General features: G+C 61.6%; 2 protein-coding genes across 4 annotated transcripts in view; one reads left to right on the top strand and one right to left on the bottom strand.

Moving 5' to 3' along the window:
• Positions 1–9,889, top strand: part of ACAP1 (ArfGAP with coiled-coil, ankyrin repeat and PH domains 1) — a 33,134-nt gene extending 23,245 nt beyond the window's left edge. For 2 of the 3 annotated variants that reach the window (XM_074982918.1, XM_074982917.1), the window contains 4 exons: positions 8,795–8,904; positions 9,075–9,185; positions 9,263–9,312; positions 9,528–9,889. In XM_074982918.1, coding sequence (XP_074839019.1) covers positions 8,795–8,904; positions 9,075–9,185; positions 9,263–9,312; positions 9,528–9,628 — 372 coding nt within the window. In that variant the 3' untranslated portion in view covers positions 9,629–9,889. The remainder of the gene's footprint in view (positions 1–8,794; positions 8,905–9,074; positions 9,186–9,262; positions 9,313–9,527) is intronic. The other variant, XM_074982919.1, reaches the window with a different exon arrangement.
• Positions 9,890–10,641: 752 nt separating this feature from the next.
• On the bottom strand, positions 10,642–17,236 carry LOC142005650 (monocarboxylate transporter 13-like). Its single transcript, XM_074982954.1, has 4 exons — positions 16,886–17,236; positions 16,661–16,804; positions 12,697–13,434; positions 10,642–11,189 (listed from the first exon to the last, which is right to left on the bottom strand). The coding sequence occupies exons 1-4, from the start codon at positions 17,145–17,147 to the stop codon at positions 11,035–11,037; spliced, it is 1,299 nt and encodes a 432-aa protein (XP_074839055.1). The 5' UTR covers positions 17,148–17,236; the 3' UTR covers positions 10,642–11,034.
• Between the last annotated feature and the right edge of the window lie 477 nt (positions 17,237–17,713).

The following is a 17,713-nucleotide window of genomic DNA, read 5'->3' as shown; positions in this document are numbered from 1 at the left end:
ATCCATCCCCTCCCGCCCCCTCCATCCATCCCTCCCCTCCATCTCTCCTCTCCCGCCCCCTCTGTCTATCTATCCATCCCCTCTATCCATCCGTCCCCTCCCACCCCCTCTATCCATCCATCCCCTCCATCTATCCCCTCCCGCCCCCTCTGTCTATCTATCCATCCCCTCTATCCATCCGTCCCCTCCCGCCCCCTCTATCTATCCCTCCCCTCCATCTATCCTCTCCCACCCCCTCTGTCTATCTATCTATCCATCCATCCCCTCTATCCATCCATCCCCTCCTGCCCCCCTATCTATCCCTCCCCTCCATCTATCCTCTCCCGCCCCCTCTGTCTATCTATCCCTCCCCTCTATCCATCCATCCCCTCCTGCCCCCCTATCTATCCCTCCCCTCCATCTGTCCTCTCCCACCCCCTCTATCTATCCATCCCCTCTATCCATCCGTCCCCTCCTGCCCCCCTATCTATCTATCCCTCCCCTCCATCTATCCTCTCCCGCCCCCTCTATCCATCCGTCCCCTCCCGCCCCCTCTATCCATCCCTCCCCTCCATCTATCCCCTCCCGCCCCCTCTGTCTATCTATCCATCCCCTCTATCCATCCGTCCCCTCCCGCCCCCTCTATCTATCCCTCCCCTCCATCTATCCCCTCCCGCCCCCTCTGTCTATCTATCCCTCCCCTCTATCCATCCGTCCCCTCCCGCCCCCTCTATCTATCCCTCCCCTCCATCTATCCCCTCCCGCCCCCTCTGTCTATCTATCCATCCCCTCTATCCATCCATCCCCTCCTGCCCCCCATCTATCTATCCCTCCCCTCCATCTATCCTCTCCCGCCCCCTCTGTCTATCTATCCATCCCCTCTATCCATCCGTCCCCTCCCGCCCCCTCTATCTATCCCTCCCCTCCATCTATCCCCTCCCGCCCCCTCTGTCTATCTATCCCTCCCCTCTATCCATCCGTCCCCTCCCGCCCCCTCTATCTATCTATCCCTCCCCTCTATCCATCCGTCCCCTCCCGCCCCCTCTATCTATCCCTCCCCTCTATCCATCCGTCCCCTCCCGCCCCCTCTATCTATCCCTCCCCTCCATCTATCCCCTCCCGCCCCCTCTGTCTATCTATCCATCCCCTCTATCCATCCATCCCCTCCTGCCCCCCTATCTATCCCTCCCCTCCATCTATCCCCTCCCGCCCCCTCTGTCTATCTATCCATCCCCTCTATCCATCCATCCCCTCCTGCCCCCCTATCTATCCCTCCCCTCCATCTATCCCCTCCCGCCCCCTCTGTCTATCTATCCATCCCCTCTATCCATCCGTCCCCTCCTGCCCCCCTATCTATCCCTCCCCTCTATCCATCCCCTCCCACCCCCTCTGTCTATCTATCCATCCCCTCTATCCATCCATCCCCTCCCGCCCCCTCTATCTATCCCTCCCCTCCATCCATCCCCTCCCACCCCCTCTGTCTATCTATCCATCCCCTCTATCCATCCGTCCCCTCCCGCCCCCTCCATCCATCCCTCCCCTCCATCTATCCCCTCCCGCCCCCTCTGTCTATCTATCCATCCCCTCTATCCATCCGTCCCCTCCCGCCCCCCTATCTATCCCTCCCCTCCATCTATCCTCTCCCACCCCCTCTATCTATCCATCCCCTCTATCCATCCATCCCCTCCCGCCCCCTCCATCTATCCCTCCCTTCCATCTATCCCCTCCCGCCCCCTCTATCTATCCATCCCCTCTATCCATCCGTCCCCTCCTGCCCCCCTATCTATCTATCCCTCCCCTCCATCTATCCTCTCCCACCCCCTCCATCCATCCCTCCCCTCCATCTATCCTCTCCCACCCCCTCTGTCTATCTATCCATCCCCTCCATCCATCCATCCCCTCCTGCCCCCCTATCTATCTATCCCTCCCCTCCATCTATCCTCTCCCGCCCCCTCTATCCATCCGTCCCCTCCCGCCCCCTCTATCCATCCCTCCCCTCCATCTATCCTCTCCCACCCCCTCTGACTATCTATCCATCCCCTCTATCCATCCGTCCCCTCCCGCCCCCTCTATCTATCCCTCCCCTCCATCTATCCCCTCCCGCCCCCTGTCTATCTATCCATCCCCTCTATCCATCCGTCCCCTCCCGCCCCCTCTATCTATCCCTCCCCTCCATCTATCCCCTCCCGCCCCCTCTGTCTATCTATCTATCCATCCCCTCTATCCATCCATCCCCTCCCGCCCCCTCCATCCATCCCTCCCCTCCATCTCTCCTCTCCCGCCCCCTCTGTCTATCTATCCATCCCCTCTATCCATCCGTCCCCTCCCACCCCCTCTATCCATCCATCCCCTCCATCTATCCCCTCCCGCCCCCTCTGTCTATCTATCCATCCCCTCTATCCATCCGTCCCCTCCCGCCCCCTCTATCTATCCCTCCCCTCCATCTATCCTCTCCCACCCCCTCTGTCTATCTATCTATCCATCCATCCCCTCTATCCATCCATCCCCTCCTGCCCCCCTATCTATCCCTCCCCTCCATCTATCCTCTCCCGCCCCCTCTGTCTATCTATCCCTCCCCTCTATCCATCCATCCCCTCCTGCCCCCCTATCTATCCCTCCCCTCCATCTGTCCTCTCCCACCCCCTCTATCTATCCATCCCCTCTATCCATCCGTCCCCTCCTGCCCCCCTATCTATCTATCCCTCCCCTCCATCTATCCTCTCCCGCCCCCTCTATCCATCCGTCCCCTCCCGCCCCCTCTATCCATCCCTCCCCTCCATCTATCCCCTCCCGCCCCCTCTGTCTATCTATCCATCCCCTCTATCCATCCGTCCCCTCCCGCCCCCTCTATCTATCCCTCCCCTCCATCTATCCCCTCCCGCCCCCTCTGTCTATCTATCCCTCCCCTCTATCCATCCGTCCCCTCCCGCCCCCTCTATCTATCCCTCCCCTCCATCTATCCCCTCCCGCCCCCTCTGTCTATCTATCCATCCCCTCTATCCATCCATCCCCTCCTGCCCCCCATCTATCTATCCCTCCCCTCCATCTATCCTCTCCCGCCCCCTCTGTCTATCTATCCATCCCCTCTATCCATCCGTCCCCTCCCGCCCCCTCTATCTATCCCTCCCCTCCATCTATCCCCTCCCGCCCCCTCTGTCTATCTATCCCTCCCCTCTATCCATCCGTCCCCTCCCGCCCCCTCTATCTATCTATCCCTCCCCTCTATCCATCCGTCCCCTCCCGCCCCCTCTATCTATCCCTCCCCTCTATCCATCCGTCCCCTCCCGCCCCCTCTATCTATCCCTCCCCTCCATCTATCCCCTCCCGCCCCCTCTGTCTATCTATCCATCCCCTCTATCCATCCATCCCCTCCTGCCCCCCTATCTATCCCTCCCCTCCATCTATCCCCTCCCGCCCCCTCTGTCTATCTATCCATCCCCTCTATCCATCCATCCCCTCCTGCCCCCCTATCTATCCCTCCCCTCCATCTATCCCCTCCCGCCCCCTCTGTCTATCTATCCATCCCCTCTATCCATCCGTCCCCTCCTGCCCCCCTATCTATCCCTCCCCTCTATCCATCCCCTCCCACCCCCTCTGTCTATCTATCCATCCCCTCTATCCATCCATCCCCTCCCGCCCCCTCTATCTATCCCTCCCCTCCATCCATCCCCTCCCACCCCCTCTGTCTATCTATCCATCCCCTCTATCCATCCGTCCCCTCCCGCCCCCTCCATCCATCCCTCCCCTCCATCTATCCCCTCCCGCCCCCTCTGTCTATCTATCCATCCCCTCTATCCATCCGTCCCCTCCCGCCCCCCTATCTATCCCTCCCCTCCATCTATCCTCTCCCACCCCCTCTATCTATCCATCCCCTCTATCCATCCATCCCCTCCCGCCCCCTCCATCTATCCCTCCCTTCCATCTATCCCCTCCCGCCCCCTCTATCTATCCATCCCCTCTATCCATCCGTCCCCTCCTGCCCCCCTATCTATCTATCCCTCCCCTCCATCTATCCTCTCCCACCCCCTCCATCCATCCCTCCCCTCCATCTATCCTCTCCCACCCCCTCTGTCTATCTATCCATCCCCTCCATCCATCCATCCCCTCCTGCCCCCCTATCTATCTATCCCTCCCCTCCATCTATCCTCTCCCGCCCCCTCTATCCATCCGTCCCCTCCCGCCCCCTCTATCCATCCCTCCCCTCCATCTATCCTCTCCCACCCCCTCTGACTATCTATCCATCCCCTCTATCCATCCGTCCCCTCCCGCCCCCTCTATCTATCCCTCCCCTCCATCTATCCCCTCCCGCCCCCTGTCTATCTATCCATCCCCTCTATCCATCCGTCCCCTCCCGCCCCCTCTATCTATCCCTCCCCTCCATCTATCCCCTCCCGCCCCCTCTGTCTATCTATCTATCCATCCCCTCTATCCATCCATCCCCTCCCGCCCCCTCCATCCATCCCTCCCCTCCATCTCTCCTCTCCCGCCCCCTCTGTCTATCTATCCATCCCCTCTATCCATCCGTCCCCTCCCACCCCCTCTATCCATCCATCCCCTCCATCTATCCCCTCCCGCCCCCTCTGTCTATCTATCCATCCCCTCTATCCATCCGTCCCCTCCCGCCCCCTCTATCTATCCCTCCCCTCCATCTATCCTCTCCCACCCCCTCTGTCTATCTATCTATCCATCCATCCCCTCTATCCATCCATCCCCTCCTGCCCCCCTATCTATCCCTCCCCTCCATCTATCCTCTCCCGCCCCCTCTGTCTATCTATCCCTCCCCTCTATCCATCCATCCCCTCCTGCCCCCCTATCTATCCCTCCCCTCCATCTGTCCTCTCCCACCCCCTCTATCTATCCATCCCCTCTATCCATCCGTCCCCTCCTGCCCCCCTATCTATCTATCCCTCCCCTCCATCTATCCTCTCCCGCCCCCTCTATCCATCCGTCCCCTCCCGCCCCCTCTATCCATCCCTCCCCTCCATCTATCCCCTCCCGCCCCCTCTGTCTATCTATCCATCCCCTCTATCCATCCGTCCCCTCCCGCCCCCTCTATCTATCCCTCCCCTCCATCTATCCCCTCCCGCCCCCTCTGTCTATCTATCCCTCCCCTCTATCCATCCGTCCCCTCCCGCCCCCTCTATCTATCCCTCCCCTCCATCTATCCCCTCCCGCCCCCTCTGTCTATCTATCCATCCCCTCTATCCATCCATCCCCTCCTGCCCCCCATCTATCTATCCCTCCCCTCCATCTATCCTCTCCCGCCCCCTCTGTCTATCTATCCATCCCCTCTATCCATCCGTCCCCTCCCGCCCCCTCTATCTATCCCTCCCCTCCATCTATCCCCTCCCGCCCCCTCTGTCTATCTATCCATCCCCTCTATCCATCCATCCCCTCCTGCCCCCCATCTATCTATCCCTCCCCTCCATCTATCCTCTCCCGCCCCCTCTGTCTATCTATCCCTCCCCTCTATCCATCCGTCCCCTCCCGCCCCCTCTATCTATCTATCCCTCCCCTCTATCCATCCGTCCCCTCCCGCCCCCTCTATCTATCCCTCCCCTCCATCTATCCCCTCCCGCCCCCTCTGTCTATCTATCCATCCCCTCTATCCATCCATCCCCTCCTGCCCCCCTATCTATCCCTCCCCTCCATCTATCCCCTCCCGCCCCCTCTGTCTATCTATCCATCCCCTCTATCCATCCATCCCCTCCTGCCCCCCTATCTATCCCTCCCCTCCATCTATCCCCTCCCGCCCCCTCTGTCTATCTATCCATCCCCTCTATCCATCCGTCCCCTCCTGCCCCCCTATCTATCCCTCCCCTCTATCCATCCCCTCCCACCCCCTCTGTCTATCTATCCATCCCCTCTATCCATCCATCCCCTCCCGCCCCCTCTATCTATCCCTCCCCTCCATCCATCCCCTCCCACCCCCTCTGTCTATCTATCCATCCCCTCTATCCATCCGTCCCCTCCCGCCCCCTCCATCCATCCCTCCCCTCCATCTATCCCCTCCCGCCCCCTCTGTCTATCTATCCATCCCCTCTATCCATCCGTCCCCTCCCGCCCCCCTATCTATCCCTCCCCTCCATCTATCCTCTCCCACCCCCTCTATCTATCCATCCCCTCTATCCATCCATCCCCTCCCGCCCCCTCCATCTATCCCTCCCTTCCATCTATCCCCTCCCGCCCCCTCTATCTATCCATCCCCTCTATCCATCCGTCCCCTCCTGCCCCCCTATCTATCTATCCCTCCCCTCCATCTATCCTCTCCCACCCCCTCCATCCATCCCTCCCCTCCATCTATCCTCTCCCACCCCCTCTGTCTATCTATCCATCCCCTCCATCCATCCATCCCCTCCTGCCCCCCTATCTATCTATCCCTCCCCTCCATCTATCCTCTCCCGCCCCCTCTATCCATCCGTCCCCTCCCGCCCCCTCTATCCATCCCTCCCCTCCATCTATCCTCTCCCACCCCCTCTGACTATCTATCCATCCCCTCTATCCATCCGTCCCCTCCCGCCCCCTCTATCTATCCCTCCCCTCCATCTATCCCCTCCCGCCCCCTGTCTATCTATCCATCCCCTCTATCCATCCGTCCCCTCCCGCCCCCTCTATCTATCCCTCCCCTCCATCTATCCCCTCCCGCCCCCTCTGTCTATCTATCCATCCCCTCTATCCATCCATCCCCTCCCGCCCCCTCCATCCATCCCTCCCCTCCATCTCTCCTCTCCCGCCCCCTCTGTCTATCTATCCATCCCCTCTATCCATCCGTCCCCTCCCACCCCCTCTATCCATCCATCCCCTCCATCTATCCCCTCCCGCCCCCTCTGTCTATCTATCCATCCCCTCTATCCATCCGTCCCCTCCCGCCCCCTCTATCTATCCCTCCCCTCCATCTATCCTCTCCCACCCCCTCTGTCTATCTATCTATCCATCCATCCCCTCTATCCATCCGTCCCCTCCCGCCCCCTCTATCTATCCCTCCCCTCCATCCATCCTCTCCGTCTATCTATCCATCCCCTCTATCCATCCATCCCCTCCCGCCCCCTCTATCCATCCCTCCCCTCCATCCATCCCCTCCCACCCCCTCTGTCTATCTATCCATCCCCTCTATCCATCCGTCCCCTCCCGCCCCCTCTATCTATCCCTCCCCTCCATCCATCCCCTCCCACCCCCTCTGTCTATCTATCCATCCCCTCTATCCATCCGTCCCCTCCCGCCCCCTCCATCCATCCCTGCCCTCCATCTATCCTCTTCCACCCCCTCTGTCTATCTATCCATCCCCTCTATCCATCCATCCCCTCCTGCCCCCCTATCTATCCCTCCCCTCCATCTATCCCCTCCCGCCCCCTCCATCCATCCCTGCCCTCCATCTATCCTCTTCCACCCCTTCTGTCTATCTATCCATCCATCCCCTCTATCCATCCGTCCCCTCCTGCCCCCTCTATCCATCCCTCCCCTCCATCCATCCTCTCCCACCCCCTCTGTCTATCTATCCATCCATCCGTCCCCTCCCGCCCCCTCTATCTATCCCTCCCCTCCATCCGTCCCCTCCCGCCCCCTCCATCTATCCTCTCCCACCCCTTCTGTCTATCTATCCATCCCCTCTATCCATCCGTCCCCTCCCGCCCCCTCTATCCATCCCTCCCCTCCATCCATCCTCTCCCACCCCCTCTGTCTATCTATCCATCCATCCGTCCCCTCCCGCCCCCTCTATCTATCCCTCCCCTCCATCCGTCCCCTCCCGCCCCCTCCATCTATCCTCTTCCACCCCTTCTGTCTATCTATCCATCCCCTCTATCCATCCGTCCCCTCCCGCCCCCTCCATCCATCCCTCCCCTCCATCCATCCTCTCCCACCCCCTCTGTCTATCTATCCATCCATCCGTCCCCTCCCGCCCCCTCCATCCATCCCTCCCCTCCATCCATCCTCTCCCACCCCCTCTATCTATCCCTCCCCTCCATCCATCCTCTCCCACCCCCTCTGTCTATCTATCTATCCATCCCCTCTATCCATCCGTCCCCTCCCGCCCCCTCTATCTATCCCTCCCCTCCATCCATCCTCTCCCACCCCCTCTATCTATCCCTCCCACCCCCTCTATCCATCCCCCCGCCCCCTCTATCTATCCATCCATCCTCTCCCACCCCCTCTGTCTATCCATCCCTCCCCTCCATCTATCCATCCCCTCCCGCCCCCTCTATCTATCCCTCCCCTCCATCCATCCCCTCCCACCCCCTCTGTCTATCTATCCATCCCCTCCCACCCCCTCTATCTAACCCCTCCCAACCCCTCTATCTATCCCCTCCTGCCCCTTCTAGCTATCAATCTATACCCCCCTGCCCCCCCATTTATCCCCTCCCACCCCCTCTATCCATCCCCCCGCCCCCTCTATCTATCTATCCATCCATCCTCTCCCACCCCCTCTATCTATCCCTCCCCTCCATCCATCCCCTCCCACCCCTCTATCTATCCCCCCGCCCCCTCTATCTATCTATCCATCCATCCCCTCCCAACCCCTCTTTCTCTCTAACCCCCATCCCCTCTATCTATCCATCTATACCCCCTCCTGCCCCCCCATTTATCCCCTCCATCTGTCTATCCCCTCCCGGCCCCTCTATCTATCCGTCCCCCCTCCTGCCCCCCATCTATCCATACCCCCTCCATCTATCTATCTGTCCCCTCCCGCTCCGTCCGTCCGTGGGTGTGGGAAAGGAACCAGAGCCGAAGCAGCGGGTCGGTCCCAGGGCAGCTCCCGGCCGAGGAGAGCTGTGAAGTCGCACCCCCCACCCCCCGACTCCCTCTCTCCCCCACCCAGGACTCCCTCCTGGCCTGCGAGTTCCTGCTGCAGAACGGCGCCAACGTGAACCAGGCGGACAGCGGCGGGCGGGGACCCCTGCACCACGCCACCCTGCTGGGCCACACCGGGTAGGGCTGCAGTTCCGCACCCGGCCTCTGGGGGGCGCTGTGGGGTGGTGGCGCCCGCCACCCCTGGGGCGGTGAGGCGGTGAAGCTAAGCAGGGCCGGGTGCGTGTTTGGGCCTGGAGGGGAGACCGGTTCGGAGGGCAGCCCCTCCCTAACCTGCTGTTCTCCGATAGGCTGGCCTGCCTGTTCCTCAAGCGGGGGGCCAACCTCAACGCGGTCGACGTGGAGGGGAAGGACCCGCTGTCCATCGCCATTGACCAGGCCAACGCGGACATCGTCACCCTGTGAGTCGGGGGGCGGGGGCGGGGCCGCTGGGGCGGGGAAGGGGAACCTGGTCTCATTTCCTGTCCCCCCCCGGCAGGCTGCGGCTGGCCAAGATGCGGGAGGCGGAAGTGGCACAAGGGCAGGCAGGTGAGTGGGGCTAGGAGCTGTGGGGCAGGAGCGGGGGGGGGGCCACCGGCAGGGCGGGGGGGCAGGAGGGGCTGTTGGGGGGGGCTGAGGGACAGGGAGGGTTACCGCCGGGGGGGGGGGCGCACCGGCAGGGCTGGGGGGCAGGGCAGTGGGGTGGGAGCCATGGAGCAGATGGGGGGCAGGCCCCCCCCACCCACACCCCTCGCCCCCCCCAGGCGATGAGACCTACCTCGACATCTTCCGTGACTTCTCCCTCATGGCCTCGGACAACCCCGAGAAGCTGAACCGCCGGGACCTCAAACTCACCACCTTGTAGCCGCCGGACCCCCACCCCGACCTCAACTTGGCCTGGCTGGGAGGGGCCACCCTGCAGCAAGGACTCTTCCCCCCACCCCAAGGCTCCCGTATAAATGCCCCCGCTTGGATGTGTCTCTTTGGGGGGGGGGGGGGGGGCTGAATTCCCTGTGTCCCCCCCATCCCCTCTCCCCTTTCACGGATTAGCCCCCCCCCCCCCAACCCCCTTCCTATTTATTTTTTGTAAGGGACCATTTATTTGTTCACTGGGTTAATTCCCCGCCCCCCCCCGGTGCTCCAATGGAGTCTTCCTGCAATAAATGCACCTGGCTGGAGTGTGGACGGGGGTGTCCTTGTGGGGGGCAGGGCGGCCGGCGACACGGGGACCCCTCGCCCGGCGCCGAGATGCGCCCACCTCTGGGGCGGGGCGGCCGGCGACACAGGGACCCTTCGCCCGGCGCCGAGATGCGCCCACCTCTGGGGCGGGGCGGCCAGCGACACGGGGACCCCTCGCCCGGTGCCGAGATGCGCCCACCTCTGGGGCGGGGCGGCCGGCGACACGGGGACCCCTCGCCCGGCGCCGAGATGCGCCCACCTCTGGGGCGGGGCGGCCGGGGACACGGGGACCCCTCGCCCGGTGCTGAGACGCGCCCACCTCCAGGAGGCTGTTTCTGCCCTACGCTCCTCCCCAGAGCTACAGTTTCCCGATTACACAGTTGGCCAACATGCCTTGAGTGTTTCCAAACGCCTGCGGGGGGGGGGTTACTCACCAAGGAACACAGGCAGGTGAAGGCGGCACAGAAGGTGGGGGGGGCACGTTCCTGCTCCCCCAGCCGTGACTCTCACCCGACAAGGAGAACTGGGGATTTATTAGGTGCCAGAGACACAGGACGCCCCTTTCTCCCCCTCCAACCAGCCCCACTGCCCCGCCTGCGTCCCATTCCAACCTGCTGGCCTTTGTCCTGTTTCCTGGAGAAGAAAGTGGGGGGGGGGTCCCCTGAGTTGCAAAGAGCCTGGAGCCTCCTTGTCTACGTGCGAGAAGTCATCACCCCAAAGCTCCCCTCACCCATTACACCCTGCTGTTGTGCCTAGGGAACCTGAGTCACACACACCTCCGGGGACACAACAAGGCGGGTAGGAAACACACGCAACCGAACCGGGGGGGGGATAAAAGCCTGGCACCTCCCTTCACCGCAGGAGGATGCAATCGTCCCTTGCTCGGCCAATCAGATGCAATCTTTGCCCAGCCTGGGCGGAGTCACTAGCAGGGCTAATTACCCCTAGTGGAGTGGCGGTGTCTCCAGCAGCTGAGTCTTTGTAAGTCACCGCTCGCTCGACTACCAGATATGGGCTGGAATTCTCCGTGCCCTTCTGGAGATCAGCCTGGCGGGGGGCGGCACTCGAACGCTCCCACGACCTCCCACCGCCTTAGAGCTCGCTGGCCGTCTCCTCCTCAGCTGGCTTGGCCACGGAGCAGGAGAAGTAAGTGGGGATGGTCAAAAGGAGCACGCTTCCAGCCAGGAGAAAAGCCCCTGCGACGGTGAAAGAGGCCGTGTAGTCCCCAGTCTTGTCCCGGAGCCAACCTGGAACATACAATGCATTGGGTTACCTAGAACGTGTTGATTGGGTCACCTAGCACCCAGAGGAGCTAATGGTTTGGAGGTGGTACCTGGCTCCCCTAATCTAGAACACATCGCAGGTGGTACCTAATTCCTGGATGTACAGTTACCTAATTCCTCAGTGTACAGTATGAATTACCTAGACCCCAGAGGAGCTAATGGTTTGGATGGCCCACACAATTATTTGTGTTATCTAGACCACACCCCAGGTATTACCTGGATTCCCCTAATCTAGAACACACCACAGGTGTTACCTAATGCCTGGACATTATCCCAGTTTGAGCTACTAAATATACCGTATGTACCGTATGAATTACCCAGAACCCAGCGAAGCTAATGGTTTGGATGGCCACAATTATTTGTGTTATCTAGAACACACCACAGGTGGTACCTGGGTCCCCTAATCTAGAACACATCACAGGGGGTACCTAATTCCTTAATGTACAACATGAATTACCAAGAACCCAGAGGAGCTAATGGTTAGCTAGAGCATCTAGACCACACTACAGGTGGTACCTGGGTCCCCTAATCTAGAACACATCACAGGGGGTACCTAATTCCTTAATGTACAACATGAATTACCAAGAACCCAGAAGCGCTAATGGTTTGCCAGACCACCTAGACCACACCACAGGTGTTACCTGGGACCCCTAATCTAGGTGTTTCCTGGGAAGTATCCCAGTTTGAGTTTTGAATAACCTAGAACCCAGAGGAGCTCATGGTTTGGATGGCCCAGCCCACACACGTATTTGTGTCTAGAACACACCACAGGTGTTACCTAATTCCTGGATGTACAGTTACCTAAGGCCTTAATGTACAGTATGAATTACCTCGAACCCAGGAGGAGCTAATGGTTTGCACAAAGAATTGCGTGTGCTGGGCCATCCAAACAATTCTTTGTGTTATCTAGCACACATTTGAGACATTCGAGCTCCCCTAAGGTCAAGGTCTTGCAATTTCCTGGAACATAGCCTGCTTTGAGTTACCTAGAACCCAGCCACCTCTGAGCTTAGCACTGAGATCCCCAGACCGGATTGTATCACCTAGAACCCACAGTAGCCAGTCAGGCCCCAGCCTGGAACAACGCTTAAAATTCCACCATCCCAAGCTCCGGCCTCAGCACTTGTCCTATTTCTAAACCTAATCCCGGCAGGGCTTCACCGCCGCCACTGGGGGTGGGGAAGTTCGGGCCCACCAGGGACGGGGACCAGGATTCTGGAAGGAGGGGCCCAGATACCCCATGTAACCCTTGGGAGGAGGCTTTGGGCAAAGTGCTGCTCGGCAGAAGGCATTGGATTACAGGCCCAGGAATTGCTTCTTTTCCTCCTTGGCGGCGGGGCTGGGCGCCATGACCTCCTGAGGGCTCATCCCCCGCCTGCTTCCTTCCTCAGTCCCCCCCCCCCCCCCCGCCCGGCCCTTGCAGCCACGCGCCCCAAAACCACGTGACGAGGTACCCCGCCGGGCTGCTTACCGGACAGAGGGGTCCCCACCAGGGAGCCGGCGCTCTCCATCATCTGCATGACCCCCATGGCCCCCACGACGTGACCCGTCCCCACGAGCTCCGCCAGGCCGGAGAACTGCAGAGGGGCCACGGCGCCAGCGCAGAAGCCATAGTTGACGGCCAGGCTTGCGAGGCCGGGGTAGCTGCCCCCCAGCGGCAGGAGCACCAGGGATACACCCGTCAGGACCGTCCAAAGGCTGAGGCTGTGCAGCAGGCGGAGGGAAAGCCGGCCGGCCAGCCAGCCGCCGGCCACCCGGCCGCAGAGGTCGGCCGCCGCGGCCGCCGACATGAGAAAGGCGGCCCGGTACTCGTCCAAGCCCATCTCCCGGGCGTGGGGCACCAGGTGGGCGTAGGGGACGTAGTAACCGGCGTCCACCAAGACGAAAGCGGCCGCGTAGCGGAGGAAGGGGCCGTGGCGGGCCAAGAGAGCCGGCCACTGCCCCCAGCCTGGAGCATCCTCGTCCCCTTGCAGCTCTAACGGCCTCAACAGGGCGCCGGCGGCCACCAGGTGGAAGGACAGGCCGGCGACCACCAGCAGAGCCCCCCGCCAGGTGTAGGTGTCCACGAGCAGCTGGAAGAGCGGGGAGAAGACGAAAGAGGCCAGGCCCGCCCCGGAGACGGCCAGGCCCGTGGCAAAGCTCCGGCACTTGGCAAAGTAGCGGGAGACGCAAGCCAAGGACGGTGTGAACACCAAGGCCCAGCCGAGCCCTGCGGGGAGCAGAGCCAACCTGTGACCGGCGTCGGGGGGACGTTACTGGGGTTTGGGTTCCTCGGTCGGGAAGGGAGCAAGGGAGGGCAGCGAGTCCGGCCCTGCTTCAAGCGGGATCCACCCCAACTCACTCGGCCCAGCCAGGAGCTTGTCCAGCCGGGGCTTAAACACCTCCAGGGATGGAGAATCCACCACCTCTCTAGGCAACACATTCCAGTGCTTCACCACCCGCCTGGGGAAGGAGTTTTTCCTAATATCCAACCTGCACCTCTCCCTCTTCAACTTCAGCCCATTGCTCCTTGTTCTGCCGTCTGACATCACTGAGAACAGCCTCTCGCCATCCTCTTTAGAGCTCCCCTTCAGGAAGTTGAAGGCTGCTATTAAATCACCCCTCAGTCTTCTCTTCTGTAAACTAAACAAGCCCAAATCCCTCGGCCTCTCCTCATCGGTCTTGTGCTCCAGCCCCTGAATCATTTTAGTTGCCCTTCGCTGAACCTGCTCCGGCAAATCCACGTCCTTTTTATACTGGGGGGCCGAAAACTGGATGCAATATTCCAGCTGTGGCCTCCCCAGTGCCGAATAAAGAGGAATAACCACTTCTCTAGATCTGCACAAAATGCTCCTCCTAATGCCCCCCAATACGCCGTTAGCCTTCTTGGCTACAAGGGCCCACTGTTTACTCACATCCAGCCTTTCATCCACCAGGTCCCTTTCCATCGTACTGCTGCTGAGCCAGCCGGTCCCCAGCCTGTAACAACGCTTGGGATTCTTCCGCCCCAGGTGCAGGACTCTGCACTTCTCCTTGTTGAAACCCATCAGATTTCTTTCGGCCCCATCCTCCAATTTATCCAGGTCCCTCTGGATTCTCTCTCTACCCTCCAACGCATCTACCTCTCCCGTTCTTTCTAGCATCCCTCACTCCTCGTGTTCTCCAGATCTTCCGTCCTTCTCGGCCCTCCCTTCCGGACCTGCTCTAAACCTTTCCTGATGCGTGGGGGGGGGGGGGGATCCCAGAGCTGGACACCAGCCTCCTAACGAAGCCTCAGCTGCCCCGCGTTGAGCGGCCCGACGCCTTCGGTGGGCTGGTGGCCACATCCCAGGAGCACGTTAAAGCACACGGTTGACTCCTCGTCTGCTTGTGGGCCACATACTGACCCTTGCTCCGGCCCAGATGGTCCCTTCCTCTCCGGCTGCCCTTTGCTTTTGCCCCTGAGCAAGTTGACCCCATTGGCCTCCAACCAGCCACCGGCCCAGGCCTACACCAACCTTTGCCAGGAGAAGTGTCTAATGCCGGCCAGGGAGGGCCGAGGCGGGTTACGCTGCTCCTGCGGTCGGAGGGGTTCAGAGGTGGGGGTCTCAGGGCCGGGAGGGAGATCGCAAGGGCAGCCGGGGCGACCGAGCGGGAAAGGTTCCCGGCCAGGGGAAGGTGGATTTGATGGACAAAGGGCCCGACCTGCCACCAGTCCCCAGCGGAGGAGTCGGGCTGCCAGGGGTGACCCGGCAGAGAGGTGACCTGCTCACGGGTCAGTTCTGCAGGAGCAGCTCTGCTCTGAGCGGCGCCGGAAGGATCGCCGACCCGAGGCCGGACTCCGGAGACTTGCGACAGAGCAGCGAATCCATCTGCTGCAGCCGGCCCCGAGCGCTGAGCGACGGGCGGAGGGAATGTGATGGCTTCAACTATTAGACGCTCACCCGGGTCTGTCTGTCTATGAACAGCCCTTTCACTGTTGGATGCCAAAGGATTGGCGAGGCGTGGGGTTTTTTTGGGTCAGCTCTGAGGGACACGTTGACCTGGGGACGTGCCTGGAAGAACCTGGGTGGATCTGGTGTGGGGTTTGGGGTCAGATCTGAGGGATACGTTGACCTGGGGACGCGGCTGGTCCCGTTGGGGCTGGAAGAACCTAGGTGGATCTGGGGTGGGGTTAGGGGTCAGATCTGAGGGATACGTTGACCTGGGGATGCGGCTGGTCCCTTTGGGGCTGGAAGAACCTGGGTGGATCTGGCGTGGGGTTTGGGGTCAGATCTGAGGGATACGTTGACCTGGGGACGTGGCTGGTCCCTTTGGGGCTGGAAGAACCTGGGTGGATCTGGCGTGGGTTTGGGGTCAGATCTGAGGGATACGTTGACCTGGGGACGTGGCTGGTCCCTTTGGGGCTGGAAGAACCTGGGTGGATCTGGCGTGGGGTTTGGGTCAGATCTGAGGGATACGTTGACCTGGGGATGTGGCTGGTCCCTTTGGGGCTGGAAGAACCTGGGTGGATCTGGCGTGGGGTTTGGGGTCAGATCTGAGGGATACGTTGACCTGGGGACAGGGCTGGTCCCTTTGGGGCTGGAAGAACCTAGGTGGATCTGGGGTGGGGTTAGGGGTCAGATCTGAGGGATACGTTGACCTGGGGACGGGGCTGGTCCCGTTGGGGCTGGAAGAACCTGGGTGGCTCTGGTGTGGGGTTTGGGTCAGATCTGAGGGATACGTTGACCTGGGGACGTGGCTGGTCCCTTTGGGGCTGAAAGAACCTGGGTGGCTCTGGTGTGGGGTTTGGGGTCAGATCTGAGGGATACGTTGACTTGGGGACGGGGCTGGTCCCTTTGGGGCTGGAAGAAGTTGGGTAGATGGGCTGAGCTGGGTTTCCGTAACCTCCTGCCTGGGTAAGGAGGGGACGGGAGGTGGCCCAGGAGAACTGAAGTGACTCTGGCTGGCCAGCACTGCCCAGACGTGCTCTATGGGTCGGGTTTGGTGCCTTCGCGTGGGGGACCCCCAGGCTGGGCTGTCAGTGGCCCAGGTTTAAGCCCTGTGCTCAGGTTTCCCCCCCGCCCCCGGCTGTGCCTGGAGAAGCCTCTGTATTGCAATTGGCTGCACCGCGTGCCAGGTTAGTCCAGGGACGGTGTTTCTCCTGGGATCTGCCCTTGTGCCAGACCTGGCCCAGGGAAGCAACGGGCCTGGCCTGGGTAGGGACCAGAACAGCCCCGCATGGTCGAGAGAAGAGGGTTCAAGCGGCAGGGCAGGGACAGCCCGGCCCAGGGTACAGGCACCGAGTGTGGTGGGGGGGAAGCTGGAGGAAATGGTGGCAACCCCACCAGGGTCCTGCCCCCCACCCCCTGGGCCCAGAAGCCTCTGTCGTCTGGGCACAGGAGCTGTGGAAACGACCGGGTTACCCAGAAGCCCTTGCAGCCCCCGCTGTCAGCGAGGCTGCTGCTGGGGAAACTGAGGCACAGGGGGGGGCCTACCTGACAGCAGCCCGATGCTGAGGTAGAGATGGGTCAGGCAAGTGGCGAAGGAGGCCAGGAGCAGGCCCAGCCCCGAGAGGACGCCCCCGGCCATCACCACGGGGCGGGCGCCGTACCGGGAGGAGAGGGCGCTGCCCACTGGGCCTGCAGGGGGCGGCAGAGAGAGACAGGGTGTGTTACTGGGGGATGCGACTGAGTCTGGGGAGGAGCAAGGGAGAAACTCACCCCCCAGCTGCAGCACGGCGATCCCGACGGACGTCACCCAGGACACACGGCCTGGGGTCTCCCCGAAGTCGGCCACGAACTCCACGAAGAAAACCCCAAAGCAGCGGAGCAGCCCGAAGACCAGGGCCGACTGCAGGAAGCCAGCCAGCACCACCAACCAGCCCCAGCCGCCGTCGGGCGGAGCGGAGCGTGGGGGTTTCACCATGGGGCAGCCGGGAACGCTGACAAAGCGAACAGCCACAGGGGCCCTGAGCCTTCCCATGAGGCAACATCCTGGCTCCCGGCCCCTCCTCTAACCACCAGCCCCCACTGCCCTCCCAGCACCGGGGAGAGAACCCAGGAGTCCTGGCTCCCGGCCCCCTGCTCTAACCACCAGCCCCCACTGCCCTCCCAGCGCCGGGGAGAGAACCCAGGAGTCCTGGCTCCCGGCCCTGCTCTAACCACCAGCCCCCACTGCCCTCCCAGCGCTGGGGAGAGAACCCAGGAGTCCTGGCTCCCAGCTCCCAGTTACTGTGTGTTCCCGCTCAGTGGGCCCAGGAGAGCAGAGAGCAGCTGGCACCTGGGGGCTCAAGGCTGTGACAAGGACAGAGAGGGGGAAACTCAGACCACACAGCACATTAGAGAGAGCAAAGTCCACCTTGTGTCCTTTGGGAAATCATAAACCCCACCCCTGGCTACTAGCCCGGCCACTAACCCAGCCCTGGCCCATTCGCCTGAAGGGAGCCCCAAAATGCCTTGTGTGCCCCTTAGCGGTGGAGAGTGGAGTGTGCAACCAACCCTATGGGGTGCAGCACCGGGCGAGGGGTCCCCGTGTCACCAGCCACCCCG

The sequence above is a fragment of the Carettochelys insculpta genome, chromosome 34 (assembly GCF_033958435.1).
Source record: "Carettochelys insculpta isolate YL-2023 chromosome 34, ASM3395843v1, whole genome shotgun sequence".
Taxonomy (NCBI): Eukaryota; Metazoa; Chordata; order Testudines; family Carettochelyidae; genus Carettochelys; species Carettochelys insculpta.
The sequence above is the reverse complement of the archived record's forward strand: the minus strand, read 5'-3'. Positions and strand labels throughout refer to the sequence as shown.

Bases quoted from the DNA above. Each gene is read 5' to 3' on its own strand.
- LOC142005650 (XM_074982954.1), bottom strand. From the start codon at position 17,147: ATGGGAAGGCTCAGGGCCCCTGTGGCTGTTCGCTTTGTCAGCGTTCCC. The intron at 13,435-16,660 runs GTAGGCCCCCCC...TGCTCCCCGCAG, and splicing joins CAGCATCGGGCTGCTGTCAG to GGCTCGGCTGGGCCTTGGTG. The intron at 11,190-12,696 runs GTAAGCAGCCCG...TGTATGTTCCAG, and splicing joins GGTGGGGACCCCTCTGTCCG to GTTGGCTCCGGGACAAGACT.